This window comes from Stegastes partitus, unplaced genomic scaffold (genome assembly GCF_000690725.1).
Source record: "Stegastes partitus isolate 25-593 unplaced genomic scaffold, Stegastes_partitus-1.0.2 Scaffold385, whole genome shotgun sequence".
Taxonomy (NCBI): domain Eukaryota; kingdom Metazoa; phylum Chordata; class Actinopteri; family Pomacentridae; genus Stegastes; species Stegastes partitus.
The window spans coordinates 255,965-272,846 of record NW_007578116.1 but is presented as its reverse complement, the minus strand read 5'-3'; the positions used below and the strand labels follow the sequence as shown (position 1 = coordinate 272,846).

General features: G+C 43.4%; 1 protein-coding gene across 1 annotated transcript; it reads left to right on the top strand.

Annotated features, from left to right (window-relative positions):
* The first annotated feature begins 1,277 nt into the window (after positions 1-1,277).
* slitrk3a (SLIT and NTRK-like family, member 3a) lies at positions 1,278-6,030 on the top strand. Its single transcript, XM_008285076.1, has 2 exons — positions 1,278-1,323; positions 3,258-6,030. The coding sequence occupies exon 2, from the start codon at positions 3,316-3,318 to the stop codon at positions 6,028-6,030; it is 2,715 nt and encodes a 904-aa protein (XP_008283298.1). The 5' UTR covers positions 1,278-1,323; positions 3,258-3,315.
* The last annotated feature ends 10,852 nt before the right edge of the window (positions 6,031-16,882 follow it).

Below are 16,882 nucleotides of genomic sequence, written 5' to 3'. Positions count from 1 at the left end.
AAGAAGAAGAAAGAAGAAAGCAGCAGCTGACCCAACAACCGGCGATATGATCCACGGACTCTCCTGCTCCTGCTGCGTCCGATAGAAGTGTGGGCTCCTGAAGCCGAGGGGGAGAACACTCTCACCCGGCTGCACTGCTGTTGAGCGCCCGCCCGGGAGGCGGCGGAGGAGAAGGAGGAGGAGGAGGAGGAGGAGGAAAGGGGTGGAAGAGGAGGAAGTGGACGGGCACAAGTCGAGGACTTGCATTTTAAGCAAACTGCTCTGGAGAAGAAGAAAAAAAAACGGAGACGAGAAGAGGGGGAGAGAGTCACCGGAGAGTGGGAGAGATTGCATTCCTATCACGTCTTAATTTCTCCTCTCTCCTCTCTTTTGCCTCAGCCACTGAGAGAGGGTGAGAGAAGAAGAAGAAGACAGAGAGAGAGAGAGAGAGAGAGAGAGAGAGAGAGAGAGCGAGGGAGAGGGAGAGAGAGAGAAAGAGAGAGGGGGGAAAGAGAGAACGAGCAAGAGAGAGATCTAACAAGATTCAAACTAGTGGTCTTTTTTCCCGATGCTTTCCAATTGCAGTGCGAAACTAAGGTGAGTGGTTATGGGCTGTTTCACTGTGCATGTGCATCATATGGCGGGGGGGATCTTATGTGGATGTGTGCACGGATGTGTGTGTTTTTTGGTGCCTGCATAGCCATGGACTTCAAAAAGAGGACAACAAGCATATCGGGGATAACGGATCGGATGGATCCAGTCGACTGATCAATAGCCGTCGGTTCTTTTTTCACCATTTTCGTGCCAATGTCACGACGGAAGGCTACTGCATTATGCTTGGCATGTATTTCACTAAGCGCTCTGCTCTCTTCGCTGTATTGACAGCAAGGTTATTTTAGGGAGAGGGAAAAAAAATCAGCAAATCAAAACCGGATTCTCGACCCCTTTTTTGTTTGTTTTTTTGATTAGACTGGAACTTATTAAATATCACAATCTCTCAGTAACTTATTTTGGTAAAAAACTGAAGGTTGAAATCTGTTAATGTGTTGGAATCGCCACTCATCGCGAACAGCACTTTTAATTCATCCGTGGCTCATTCACATCTCTCTCTCTCTCTCCCTCCGTCTTTCCCTTCCTCAACGCCGCTGCTCTCTCTTCTTTCCATCTCTCCCACTTTCTGTCCCCCCCCCCTCCCTCCTCCCGTTCCTCTTCTATAACGGCTCGGTCAACCCCCCCATGTTTCTCTTCCCTCGCAGCCCGGCATCGGACGGTGAGCGGAACGCACCGGGCAAGAACAGGACACATCGCAGGAGGATATGTGAAGTTGGAATCCCACTAAACTAAGTACGTATAACCATACACCCCGAGGGAATATAACACGGCACGCAATGTTTTCAATTCCTTTAAATGTCGTTATTACTTTTTTTTTTTTTTTTGAAATCGCATCTGCGCTTTTTGATCTCCAACATGGAAGCGGAATCGATCAATCCTGGAGGATTACGCATGGAGAGGGAGATGAAAACAGGGAACTTCGCGGCAAGGAGATCGAGTACAGGGATGATTCATTTTTTAAAAAATTTTAACACTTTTTTTTGTGATAATGCTGCGTTTGTCACGTCTTTTTTGGGGATTACAACATATATTTTTTGGTACCCTCCGCTCTTTTTTTCCTGGCGCTGGGCTTTTGGTTTCAGCACCCTGGACAGCGGCTCTGCTCCGGCAGACGGTACCAGCGCATCAACTCTGGATTTTCAACACCTTTCGTTCGTACGGACAGCAGTTTGTGTGCACGTATGAAAAGTCACAGCCTACAGAGAAGATTCGTGTCTGTGTGTGTGTGTGTGTGTGTGTGTGTGTGTGTGTGAGAGAGAGAGAGAGAGAGAGAGAGAGAGAGAGGGAGATATTTTGCACATAACACCATGGAGATACTGAATCTTCGATCAGCCTATCTTTCTATTTTAAATGAAAAAGCAACCTTTAGCATTCTTTATTTATTCTTAGAATTATTATTACTCCCTCCCCAAGGCTCATTCCTTTACATATGCTGATATTTTTATTCTAGGCTACTCGGATGTACTGAAACGCTGCCTCATGACTGCGCTTCTCGGAGCAGGAGCTTCGCCCACTGCGCTTTTCAATTGTGCCGTTGCTCCTCTAATCCTCAAATGGCATCAGCAATCAGGAAAGCAAGAAGAAGTTGTATTGATTGTATTCTGGGCAAATGACAGGCTCAATTACAACGAATAAGTCGACAGTTTCCCTATTCAGTGGGTTTTGATGTGGGGCATTTAACCCAAGGAGGGGAGGCTGGGGGGGGGCGACACCGATGGCAAATAGCTCGGGCTCTGCACATCGGGATCACTGGATTTATTGGACTGTTTTTCCCCCCTTTTACACTTGTTTTCTGCATGTATCTGACATCTTTACATTGGTACATTCAGGCCTTGCATTACCTGTAGGACTACTGGCGATGTTTACATAATATGTAGGCCCACATATTTGTTTTGTCACATTTACACGAGTCACAAACTGATGTCCATTAATATGTTTTAATAGTTTTAACGAGGAAGGTGATGAGTAAGTCTCTCAACCATCTCCATTTTGACCCACTAATGGACATCAAGCTGACACCTCTTCTGTCCCCGTCCTCTGTCCGTGTCACAGCTTCGACGCACCAACTCTAATTTCCACCACGCTTTTTTTTTTGGACTCTTCATTTACCGAAAGAGGGATTGAGGTCCCTGTTATGTAATAAATACAGCGGGGAGACAGCGTCTCCTCACCACTAACCTCACCCGCCTACTGTTGCCTTCCTTTATTCACGGCGATAAGCATCTCTAAGGTGATTTATTGCGACCTTACCAGCATATCTGCCGCGTAATAAATGGCATGTCCGCCTATATAGTGGAGTTAACTGTCTGAGTGTGGAGATTTGTTTGTGTTGTTGGGTATCATATTCATCCAAGGGTGCCCGTCTTATATTTTGTTTGAAATACCCAGCGTTATTGCAGAATCCAAAGTAGTCTCCAACGTCATTCTATTATTCATTGGTATTCATTTCAAAGCTGCATTCCATTCTACTGAAACTAATGCATCCTTCCTCTCCTTTTCTCTTCTCCCTCCTCTCTGCCTGCCTCTTTCACCTCAAACTTCACTTTGTGAGGGTGTGTGTGTGTGTGTGTGTGTGTGTGTACCTGTGTGTAATCACTCCCCCCATTTCCTCCCTCCCTCCCCGAACCTCCCCTCTACTCTCTCTCTCCTTCTGTTCTCTGTTGCAGTGCTGTGAAGTGGCTCTGTCCCTGGAGCCAAGACTTCATCCCCTTGGTGTCAGCGAGGATGCTGTGGGTTACCTTGCTGAGCACCATAGCCTTAGGATGGACCACCCCGATCCCACTACTAGAGGACTCCGAGGAGATTGACGAGCCCTGCTTCGAGCCCTGCTACTGTGAGGTCAAAGAGGGCATCTTCCACGTCCACTGTGACAGTAAAGGATTTACAAATGTCAGCCAGATCTCCCAGATATGGAGCCGGCCCTTCAAGCTCAACCTGCAGAGAAACTCCATGAGGAAGCTTTACTTTAACAGCTTCCTCCATCTTAACAATGCCATATCCATTAATCTGGGTAATAACGCCTTGCAAGATATCCACGCTGGAGCGTTCAATGGCTTAGGAATACTCAAACGGCTGTTTCTGCATGAAAACAAACTAGAAGTTTTCCGGAACGACACTTTCCTGGGGTTGGACAGTTTAGAGTATCTCCAGGCAGACTACAATGTTATCAAAAGGATTGAAAGTGGTGCATTCAGGCACCTTCACAAGTTGAGAGTGCTCATATTAAATGACAATCTGATCCCAGTGCTCCCAAATTATCTTTTTCGGTCTGTATCGCTCACACATCTGGACTTGAGAGGAAACAGACTAAAGACTTTGCCGTATAAGGGCACGCTGGAGTATGTGGGGAGGAGCTTGATGGAAATCCAGCTGGAGGAGAATCCCTGGAACTGTGTGTGTGAGATTGTCCAGTTAAAAACGTGGCTGGAGAGAATCCCTTACACAGCGTTGGTAGGTGAGATCACATGTGAGTACCCATTCCACTTACATGGGAAAGACTTGCGGGAAATCAAGCGCAGTGAGCTCTGTCCTCTGCTCTCCGATGCAGAGATTGAGGCCAAGCTGGGAATTCCCCGGGTTCCGTTCAGCAATGAGAACACATGGCCTACTAAACCTTCCTCCATGCTCTCCTCCTTTCACAACACAGCCTCTTCTGTGGAATATAAGGAAAGAGTTGTCAAGCCCACCAAAAGACCTCGGCCCACAAAGAACCCCCCAACCCCTCGTAGCATCTACCCGGGCATCAACCAGCCCCCTATTGCTGGTTACCAAACAAGGCCCCCCATTCCAATAATTTGTCCAGCTGGATGTATTTGCAACCTCCACATCAATGACCTAGGGTTAACAGTGAACTGTAAAGAGAAAGGCTTTCACAACATTTCAGAGCTTTTGCCACGGCCCCTCAATGCCAAGAAATTGTATCTCAGTGGGAACCTAATACAGAAAATCTACCGTTCCGATTTCTGGAACTTCTCAAGTTTGGATTTATTACATTTAGGGAACAATCGGATATCCTACGTCCAGGAGGGCGCCTTTATCAACCTACCAAACTTGAAAAGTTTATATCTCAATGGGAATGACATTGAGAGACTCACCCCCGGGATGTTTCGGGGGCTTCAAATGTTGAGTTATCTTTACTTTGAGTATAATGTAATTCGTGAGATACAACCTAACTCCTTCTCCCTAATGCCCAACCTCCAGCTGGTTTTCCTTAATGACAACCTGTTACGCTCCCTCCCCACTGATGCCTTTGCTGGCACCAACCTTGCACGTCTCAACCTGCGCAACAATTACTTCCTCTCGATGCCTGTGCGCGGCGTCCTGGAGCATCTGCATTCCATCGTCCAGATTGATCTCCATCAGAACCCCTGGGACTGCTCCTGCGATATCATCCCCCTCAAACAGTGGCTGGAAAAGCTCTCCTCAGTCATTGTAGTTGGAGATGTCATCTGCAAGACACCTGAGTTCGCTTTTGGGAAGGACCTGCGTTCACTTGAGGTTGAGGTCATCTGTCCTGAGCTTAAGTATTCTTCAGGCCCCTCCCCGGCTCTGCCCGGTGGAGATGACCTCACCACAGGGAGCTCTGACATGGGGGAGGCAGGTGGGAGAGGGGCTGTCCCACTGTCTGTCCTCATCCTCAGCCTCCTCATCCTCTTCATCTCTGCTGTGTTTGTGGCTGCCGGGCTTTTTGCCTTTGTTCTGCGTCGCAGGAAGAAGCTGCCCTTCCGGAAACGTTCCGAGGTCGATCTGACAGGGATCCAAATGCAATGCAGGATTTTTGAGGACCCACCAAGGCAAAGCAGTGCTGGGAACACTGGCACGCCAGAGAAACCGACGCCCAGTATGCACACACACACTCACGCCAGTCACACACATGCTCATGGCCACGTTTATGATTACATCCCCCACCCTGTGACTCAGATGTGTAACAACCCCATCTATAAGCCCAGAGAGGGGGAGATAGCAGAGGAGGAGCGAGCACAGTTTTCAGAGAAGAAAGACAATGGAAGCAGTAGCAACAGTAACTACAGAACCTTGTTAGAGAAAGAAAGAGAGTGGACCCTGGCTGTCTCCAACTCTCAGCTCAACACCATCGTCACAGTCAACCACACCACAGCTGACATGGCAGGGTTTCATGAGAATGGAGGGCTCTGCCCTACAGTGATTGACAGTCAGAGGCCCACGCCAACCGTGGGTTTTGTAGACTGTTTGTATGGGACAGTGCCCAAACTAAAGGACATGCATGTGGCGCATGCGCACCCACCAGGCATGCAGTATCCGGATTTGCAGCAGGATGCACGGCTGAAAGAGACATTGCTTTTCACGGCGGGGAAAGGCTGCTACCCCGACCCGTCCCAAAGCGATTACCTCGAGTTAAGGGCCAAACTTCAAACCAAGCCGGATTACCTCGAAGTCTTGGAAAAATCTTACCGGTTTTAGCATCTCTAACCCACGGAGAGAAAAAACAAAACAAAACAAAACACAAAGTCAACATGTTCACTTTGCCACCCTCAAAAACAAAATCACCCAAATCCAATATTAAAAGATTAACTTGAAAAAGCAGCATGATATAAAATAAAAATATTATATTACAGTCACAACAATGTTTCCCCCCCAAATCACTTTGGAGGAGAGGCCATTCTCAGATATTTCAATTAAGTGCCTTTTTTTCAGAGTAGCCAGCAATGTCAACAGCCGTTATTTTTATAATATATAAATATCTCTATATGCCCACGAGAGAGCAAAAGAGGAACAAGAGGGGCACTGGGGAATAAAACATACAAACCATCCTACATCTGTCACTAAAATCTGTTTTTACGGAGTTACCATGATGCGTTACCAGTTACCATGAAGACGCACGGGAGCTGGACGTCTCCCTGACTTGGGGTTTTTTTCTTTCTGTCTCTTTTACCCCTGACTAGGATGTACAAACACCCGGAGGCCGTGCACATAAAGTTTGTAGGAAAAGATCGAAAGAGGGAAAAAAAAAAAAAAAAACATATATTAAAATGAACTGCAGTTTGCTGCATGCACTCGCTTCAGTGCAGGAAGTGAGAGGATTTACTCAGAACTATCACATCACATTACGAACAGAGATACTGCAACGCATTTACAGTTCAGTGTTCTATTTAATTTTTATATCTTATTAATATGGTTATTACTATTAATGAGGACTTCTGTCTATATCAGGGTGCTTCTCGTAAGAAAGAAGCACTGACGCACGGATGGTAAAACATTTGTGAATATTATTATAAGACAATGCCGAAGGTTTTCTGGATATTTCCACACACTTTGTTAAGACCCCTCCCCTCCATTGCTTCTGGATTCCCCATCGCCACCCACTAACGGCTTTGTAGGAGGCACTTTTAATGTTTTCTCTCTCACAAAGATTTGAAGAAAAATGTGCATATATTTATTCTGTAATTTCAGTGAAGAATTTAATTGTAAAGGTAATGTTAAATCAATGTATAGTGATTATGCGTCTGGTATAGCCTTCTTAATAAAAACAAACTCTTCAATCAAATGATGAAAGGGTTGATGCCACGGTAACCTGTGTGTCGAGCGCTGCTGACAGGGTGTTTATTTTTTGGGTGTCCTGTTGAAGCTGTGGTCAGCCACCGTGAGATAATGCTGCTGGGGATGAAATAATAGAGACAGGGAACGTAGAGGAGGGCAATAACATTTAATCTGAGCTCAGCTTCCTAATATTTTTGGAGTGGTACCAAATTTATTTAAGTCAAGGTTGATAAAAAGGGACAGAGCTTTTTTATTATTATTATGATTACTTTCGTGGAAAGGATAGTCACTTCTTCTGTTTAATGGTAGTAGTGCACTATTTTTATTTGCCACTACATTGTTGGTGCTAGTTGGATGCAATCTGGAGTTGAAGGAAAATACCAGATCAAGTCAAGTGAACGCTGCTGGCTTTTGAAGTGGATGATATGAGAGGCATGTGAGGCATGCTGCGATTGTCATTATCTAAACGGGTATTGCTGATCTAGGCTAATAAACAGTAATTGAGAGGGTGAGTGAAAACGTGATTGGATGATGCTCTTTGAGTTTTCACATCTATTTCCTGTGACTCCCTCCAAAGTAGCAGTGTGGATTCAGTCCACTGGAGGGCGATAAAAATGTGTTCTCATTCATTTTGGTATTTATCAGATGGGATGCAGTTATAAGGTCATGCACAAAATGTTTATCCTGAAAAGTAATAAAAGTTTCATATTCAGATGAATATTCATATTAATTATTTTCAAAAATATTTATATATAAAACTCATAGGTGGCTTTTTTGTTTTTCTTAATTTCTGCAGTTTCATGAGTCACTTTTCCCCCCTTTTCATCTCGTGATGTGATTTTTGTGTGTGCATTGTTTCAATGCAATGATTTTTATTTTTATTTTTTTGAAGAAAGCAATGTTTTATATTGGCTTCTTAATTTTTGTTCAGGGTTGTTGATTACTGACTTTTTTTTTTTATTATTGCACTGAAATCTCATGGGGTAAATTAATTCTCAATTGCCTCCTCCACAGCGATCATCATTTGATTAATTTAGCTTTTTTTTTTTTTTTATAAAATGTCATATTTCCCTACCTTAGCTTCATTCATTTTGGGACCAAGAGCAGAAAAAAAACAATATTTGGAAACATGCTTGAACCAGCCGTGGGTAAATATGCTTTTAAAGTACACTAGCACTACTTGTTTTCCTCTTTCCTAAGGTGAAATTATATATTGGCTAAAATATGATGCGATCTTGATGTCTATAAAATTGTGAATATCTATGGAAAGAAGCTGCATTTTCACTTCTGTTTTAAAATGGGCATGATATGCAATTTGCTTTGATTCTAATAGGTTTGCTGGGAGTGGTGATACTCCTTTGCAATTGGGTGTTATAGTTTCTCATATGTGTCAACTTACACTAAGTCAGAGATATGTAGCAAACCACATACTTCCCTGTTCAGTGGGAATGCCCTTAGCATCTAGAACAGTCTTCTCCAGTATTGCTCATCAGAGATCCAGCCTATAAGTTTGCCTAATATGGAACATTTTGCCTTGTGTTGTATCCATTGTTTCTTTTCTTTTTTTCGACAATTATTGTTGCTCAAATGAGTGGAGGTCACCTTCATATAAAGCCTTTGGAAGCATGGTTGCATAACGTCAAGGCTCTTTGTTTTCTGCTTTCAGAAAGTTTCACAATTCTGTACCCTCATGTTCCACTGCGTCACCTCATTTCGTCTGCTCCTTTTACACTTTATTACTTATACACATATGCAGATACATGTGCGCACACACTCACGCACACACATAAAGCAGCCTTCCCTTCCCTTACCACGAGGTTAGACTATATGGTCAGCATTTTTAGCGTGCACTCAGTTTGATTAAAAACATAATGTATTACTCTGTTAACCCCAACCCTCACCATCACACCCACTCCCAAATGAATAAATGAATAAATAAAGTTTTGGGATCATTGATAATTTTGCTTTAGTCCCACAACTTGGCAACCTTTTATCCTCCACCCCCATCACCCGCCCACCGTAATATTTCACAAATGACTGCTGGGCTTTGTCCCATTATCCCATGCTGAGTGGTTTTATCCCAATAAATCCTCTTGTTATCCTACACTAATATCTCCAAGTGATTTCATACTTTGGTGGAATGTTAGATACAGGCAACCAGTGGGACTGAAGGTTGGCTAAATGTTTCTTTTTTTTCATGTGTGTGGAATGTAAACAGGCTCTGCTTCTTTAAATCTCTCCCTATTATGTCAGTGATATTTAAATTTCGCAGTAGAGTTAACCTTTCCTCCAACATCTCTCGAGATTTGTACATTGGCAAGACTACAGCACGGTAAACGCAATGTGTGTCTTTCTTTCTGTCCTTTGCTTTCTGTGTCTTTGTCCTGACAACTTCTTTGATTTATTGTTTTTCTTTCCCCCCCTCTGTGTATTGTCTTTCTTTCTGGGCTAATGCTAAAGCTGTATTGTGATCCTCTTTTCTGGCACAGGGCTTTGACTAGTTTATGCATAGATCTGGGGTTAGTTCTTGGTTATAGCTATTTGATGAGTATGTTGAAGGACCAACATGGGCTACGGTTCTATGTGTCTCCTTCAGGTTGTTCTCGAAACAAAAATGCACACTTTGGCTCTGTTGCACTTCTGTCATCCCCCTTAGTATCTGTATCATGTGAGCTAAGCCTACACACTTTATTTACCTGTGTAATGCATATCGCAGACCTTGGTTTATTAGGATGTGGTTTTGGATTGATGGCAACTAATGGCAAATCCACTGGCACACAAACAACAACCCTTATCTTTATTAATTGCAGTTACACACTGATAATAATATCCTGCACATGTTCTGCAAGGCTTCTTCTGCAGTTGGTTTTGTTCTCAGTGCAGTTAAGGCAAAGTGCAAGAATGACTTACAATGCAGAATGCAATACCACAATACAAGTACACTAACGCACATGATGTGATGACACCTCAAACTACAACAATGCTGTTTCAAATTAGCTTATGAGAAATGGGACACCATGGGTCTATTGGAAAAGGCCCAACAACAGCTCAGAATTCGCTCTAGCCATCCGCTGTCAGCAAACATAAGTGGGAATTTTAGTTTTGAGTGGAGCCGGTAACCTGAATGTGACAGCGTGGATTGCAGGTACACTTTTTAGGTTGGTCCCCAGGGATGTGGTTTCATGTGTAGTGTGGTGTTAAATTTCTCTCCTCTCCGCTGGCATTTTTGCTGAGGATTTGTTTTGGCTTTTAGTTGTTGTTTGGTTGTAATGTGACTGCATATAGGAGGAAGAGTTATCAGTGGATCCAAGTGCGTTTTTGCACGTGCACATGCATGTGCAAAAGCTATGTGCTTCTTTTCTCTTGTTTCCTTCTGCTCCATCAGTGTTTGTTTGTTGATGGGTGTTTGAGAGTCTTAATTAGCCCAGCCCTAGATTTAGAATGGCAATGAATAGTGAGACAAACAAAAAAAATGGAAGGAAGGGATCAGATTGAGAGCACTATTGATGGGAGGGAGAGCACAGACAGGCAGCTTAGGAAAGGGTGAGAGAACATGGAGCCGTCAGTAGAGGATTGTGAAGGATGTGCCACTTAGATAAAGTAGGAATCTTTCTTTCGTCTTTTGTCCCTGAAAGAAGCTGTAATTGTCCAATTAACCAAATGGTGAGTCCAAAGCAGACACACCATGTTAGGAAAGGGGGTGAGAGCGGGCTGCGACCACTTCTACTTTGCATTTCGCGCGCATGTGTTTGTGTGCGTGGCGCGATATGCTTTCTCCGTTTGGGAAGCAGGGAATTATCTCCAGTTTGCTGAAAAAGCCAATCTGTCTCTGACCACAGTGCTGAAGTTGCAGTATGTTGCAGGTGCTGCATACAAAAAGGCACATTCCGCTTTTTGTGCATGCGTGTGTGGTTGTGTGTGGCGGGAGACGTGGTGGGAACGCTATCTTGCCGGTGTGTGTATTTGTCTCGGCGCTTATCTGAGTTTTCTGTGATTGTGCTGATTGTTCAACTAACTTCTGGGTTTCTTTGTGGTGTCATAAAGTGCAGTGTTTAAATCAGTGCAGTGAGCCTGGCTGGAGCTGTACCTCTTTGAATGTAAAGTTTTTTTTCCCTCTGTACTCCTGTAGATGTGGTCTATACAGTCTATACTGCACCAACTTACACTCTGTCAGTTGGATTAGGCTGCAGAGCATCAACTGTCAGTGATCAAATTTTCTTCACCTGAACCGATTTTACAAAAAAAAAAAATATTCTAAGCGACACAGTAAATGACCATAGGAGTTAAACAAAGGCAGAATGGAAACAAATAAATAAATAAAAAATACTCCTCGATACAGTTTCCTTAGTCCCGAGATCATGAAAAACCCTTTAACACATCACTCAATGGTGCTGCAGTGCAGGAGCTCAACTGACCCAGTATATTGAAAGAGAGAGAGAGAGAGAAAGTGAGAGAGAGGGAGGTGGAGGAAGAGGGAGAAGAAAGGGGTGCAGAAAGCGCTAGAGTGAGAGCGAGGGAGAGAGGGTGATTCTCAACCCCTCTGCCACTTCTGCTGCCGTCTGTGCTGTGAGGCTCTGTATTCGTATTGTTTGCCTAGTGAATTTCCAGTCCCCAGAGATTGTGGCCCTCTCTCCCGTCTGAAAATACTGCAAGTTTGGGAAAAGTTGCAGTCATTTGTGCTGCTCAGCAGTGTGCTACCGTCTTAGCTTTTTTTTTTTTTTTTTTTTTACGTAAGAAAGATTAACAAATCTGTGTCGTTATCACTCATTTCAGGGATGGGGAGGGGAGAACAGGAGGCATGATTTCATAAAATAAAATATGGAGCATGGTGTCCCTGGCTGGTGCTCTGAACAGTCCATCTCACTCTTTTTGTTCTGCAGTGTGGGGCCTACTTCGCGTTTTAGAATGGCCTGTAGGGAATTTCTTATAGACTGCTGCAGCCATCTTCTTCTCATTCCCCGCCTTCTTCTCTTCCTCCTTCTAATGAGGTGACATTTGCACAAAGTCCCTTATCTGTATCCTCCCATAACTCTTCATTTAATGTGGTTTCAAATTTTTCTCTTCGGTTAACCCGTTTGTGCACGTTTTCCTGTTTTCTTTTTCCTTTCCCTCACTTGAGACTGGTTTGTCTTGTCCACATATCATTCTACCGTTCCTTCCCTCTGTACATCCACCAATCCATGTATCTCTTATTTAGTACACGGACAACCAGCCAAACTGTTGACCTGCTGACCTTGCCGCTTGTTCTGGATGGCGTGGCTGGGTAATATTCCACTGACACTGGTTTAGTTCGTGTGGTCTGTGCTTTGCTTTAGCTGAAATGGTACATCTGCTTTTGTAGATATTCTCCAGAGAACAGGCTGAATTTGCGTGTTTGCATCCATCTATCTTCTATCTGTGTGTCCTAGCCAGGTGCACTGCTTTTTAGAGAGTGCTCCATCACATCTACAAGTGACCCGAGAGAATGGGCCAAACTGGTTGAAATAAAAGTCTGATAACTGAGTAGAGAGAAAAAGCCAACTTCCAGAGTTTGCTTTGCACATCCAGTACTCAGTCTCAGCTGTTAAAAGGACGCAGCTTGTTTTGAGGACGTTTGTTGTGCTGCTGGCCAAAACGAAAAAAAGAATCACAGTCGGATTGCGCACAGAATATCATCTATAAGATCAGCATATCATAATTGCTTCAGCCTCTGCAGTTTAACACTAATCTTTTGGTGCATTTGATTCCCACCTTTAATTTGAACTTCAAATTAAAAGCATTTAACAGAATGTTTTCCGTGAGAATGTAAAAAATAACCAGAATTCTTCTTCTTCTCCTTTAAAAAAAAAGAAATTAAGCTAAACATAAAGGATACCAGTATCTTCTTTGTGCTGTGTGTAGTGGTTTGACATTCAGCTGCTCTGCTCAGATCGTGAATGGTTTAGTTGGCCAAGGCCACCTGCTGGTTGCTTGTATAGCTGATGTGCCTGGTTGTTTAAAGTGTATAATTCCTCTCAAGGAAAGAAAAACAAAAAAAAAAAAACAGCCTTCGGGGGATTCATTGCTGTTGCAGATTTAGGCGTGTTTTGTACAGTATTATAAATATATAAATATAAAAGCAAGATCTAGCTGCTGATTTAAAAATAAAAGCGTCAAAGTGTGTGTTAAATTCATGCCAATAAAACCAGCTCCAGAATAGTGTAATGCAGACTGCTGTGCCAGCACACTCTACAAATTTGAGTGACATTGGAATCGTAAATGAAAAGGAAAAGGAAGTGAAAGGGAATTAGAGGTGATGAGTGAAGAAGAAAAATGAGAAATAGAGAAAGAGAAGGGAAGTAGAGATGAAGGGAGAGTGCAAGGTCTCTCTCATTCTGGTTGGCTCTTCAGACACTCTGTACAGTTGTGGATGGAACATCCCACACTAATGCTTTAAAAAATGGGTTGCAGACTGAAGTAAGGCACATTTGCATACAACATAAATAATTCATGTTTTTAGCAGGGTCACTATAATGCACAGCTGAAAATGTATAAGGTCAAGTGAGGTGTAATGTCATACCATCTCATACCTTAGGCTATATACATATTGCTTTAATATATTGTTATGGATATGAAATAAGTATATTGCTATTTGCTTGCTCAAAATACATCCACCCTACAAGACAAAAACAGGATGATTTCTGACAGTTTTTGTAGAAGTGTATTACACACAATGTGTATCTTCTCTGTTTGTGTGTCACTGGCTTTGGCTGTTCGATTAGCTTGCTGACTTCCATTCATCCAAGGCTATGGCAATCGCACTAAAGCGGGGCGAGTAGTAAGAGAGAGAAAAGAGTGACTTTGGACATATTGCAAAAGATATAAAGGGTAGAGGTAGGCTTAACAGGGCTGCTGTAGAAGGATGAATACAGGTGTTTGGGATTTTTGCAGGAATATCTCATGTTTTCCCATGTGTCTTGGCAAGTTCTTCACTTATGCTTAGTTTTATGTGCGTTTCAGATTCAGTTTTAGGTGATTTTTTTTGAACAGACCTTATGTGTTTGATTGTAACAGTAAAGGTGTAGTACAGCTGGGCAACAGGGCCAAGCCAAGTTTTCTTTTTATTGTAGATACATTCAGGTTGTTGGACCTTGACACATGGCTTTGGTTAACATGGATTCTCTCTTTAAGTATTCCATCGTGTGCGTTTGCTTGTGTGTGTAGGTAGTCGCTGCCTACGAGCTACCGGGACAGACCAGCGGTGTATTCTCGCCCACTGGTCTGATGTTAGCAAACACTCCTGCTTGGTTAGTGAGCGTAATGATGCTCATATAGTATGCGAGTGTATGGCCATAACTGTAATACTGTGTGAGTGTGTGTGTGTGTGTGTGTGTGTGTGTGTGTGTGTAATTATGTGGATCTGCTGTTGGGCTGTGTAGAAACTACTACAGCAGAGAGGGAGAGATTTGTGGAGCATTTTGCCTAATGAGCGGGGATCACTTACATTGTTAGCGTTAGCTCAACAATACAGGCGTTAGCTTAATTAAGGCCTGAAAGCTCTGGGAGGATCAGCACTCCCACGCACATGCACGCACGCACGCACACACACAAACACACACAAACACACACACCTATACATTTCTATAGGTCATAAGCGTCTTGATAGCTATCCGGGTTTTTCTAGCCCAACAGATGCTCTTATCAGATGACAAACTACTTTTAAATTGCCTTTTTTAATGGGAAGAGAAAATGTTTAATTGGTCGTGTGGATGGCACGTCAATAGAATGCTATACAGCTATGCAGTTAGTATAATTTATTAATGCAACCTAAACTGCAACAGCCTATCTTTGTTCAAATGATCTAAGTTGTTTTCTTGGATCACAGGCTGCAAACACCTGAAGGAGCTGAGAATAATACATTTATTCTTTGGAATAATCTGACATAATCAATGCTACTCTTGTTCGCTCCTGTCCCACCACATGTACCGAGCGTCGAGCCACGCGTTTGAATGTGCATGAATCATCTTCTCCATGCTCAGTTCCACAAAAGGCCAAAAATGACAGATAAACCCATGGCTGTTGGCACAAAATCCACGATGCCGCCACGCGAAATGCAGGTCGTTAGAGCACGGGCAGAAAAAAGAAACCAAAATTGTACATGTGCTAATTTTGTGAAGGAAAAGGTTATTATCAAATTTGGAATTTATAGAGCTGCCTTCAAGTGTGAACGTAGGAGGAGCATGTGTTTCTTCTTGTCACAGCTGAGCAATTGTATAATTTGTGTGGTGAGTGTAAAAACAGCCTCACCAACAGGGGGAAATTGAAGTTAAGCACTTGTTTTTGTTATTTAAAGGTTTCACTGATGTCTGTTGGTCTGCTAGGTGCTGCTGCTGGCGTGTGTGTGTGTGTGTGCTCGTGTGCATGTGTTTATTTCTTTGAACAATGTCTAGAGAGTATGTGGGTTGTGGAGAGAATCCATAATGCAGCCCTATAATTCAGGCAGAATGCTGATTCACGGTCACAGGCAGGACAAAAGCACTGTGTTTGCATGGTTGTATGGATGCTGGTTTTGCAAATCAGCCTGTGTGTGTGTGTATGTGTGTGTGTGTGTGTTACATGTCTGCTTAGCTTGCAAATGCATACTGTGTTTTTGCAGATATTCTCTGTCAGTGTGTATTCCCGTATTTCCTGCAGATTTATGTGAATAGCTGTGTGTAGACGGGAGAGTGCTTCCATCCATGCGTGTGTGTGTTTGTGTATATCTATAGCCATTGCCGGGCAGTGAGGCCAGATCTCAGCTGTATATTAGTGAAGCTGAGAGCCCTGAGGGTAACACAACTAGACAGAGAGGAACATAGACCCCTGCAGTGTGTGTGTGTGTGTGTGTGTGTGTGGTGTGTTACTGAGTGAGTGTGTATTCAGAAGAAAGAGAGAGAAAGAGTTGGATGGTGAGATAGAAAAACAGACAAGAAAAAAAAAGCCCCCACCCACTTCCCTGTAAGCTGCTGTCACTCTTCTCCCTACTATCTCCTCCTCCACCCTGGTCTGAATTCTCTCTTTTTTTTCTTTCCCTCTCCTTCTCTCCATCTTGCCTGGAGAAGAGAGGGCAGGGTGTGATAAGAAACCAGGGGGGAGAATGATGAGATGGAAAAGGTGAGCAGAAGAGAAGAGAGGATGGGAGATAAACAGTGTAGACACTGCAGACAAGTGAAATTATGGACACCAGACTGAAGAATGAAAGCGGGAGAGAGGGGAGGTGAGGAGACAGCGAGGTACCGTTAAGGCTAGGAACTATTTTTAAATGTCTGATATATGAGCATGCTTAACTGCTTTGACTGAGTAATTTTCTGGGATCCATGAATAATTTGGCTTCGGGAATGTCGGAGCAGTGAAGAGGAGAGCAGAGCAGGTGATGGACAGGCGGGTGAGGAGGATGAACTGTAAAATGTAAAGCTGTACCTTCTATCAATGCAAATTGGACTGGCACTGAAGGCAAAACCGAATGTCATTAATCATTTCCTGGCCATTACACCAAATTATTTTGTTTTAAAGAAGAAGAAAAAAAAGATGTCGCTGAGAGAGATTGCTGCTTCATTTAATTGGAGCATTTAGTATTTTTGCATCAGTTCTCTGAGTGCGACGAGAAATAGAGGCTGAGGAATAGTTGGGAAAAGGAGAGGAGACGACATGGTAATCGTAAAAAATGATGAGAGGCAGAGATGCACAGGTAGCAGCTGGAGCCTCAAGGGTTTGGGAGGCACAGTTGAATTTTTCCCTCCTCAGTCGGACCATTGTTTTGTTGTATCTTAAAAGCAAC

What these genes read in the sequence shown, in the direction of transcription:
- slitrk3a (XM_008285076.1), top strand. Translation starts at nt 3,316, where the DNA reads ATGCTGTGGGTTACCTTGCTGAGCACCATAGCCTTAGGATGGACCACC.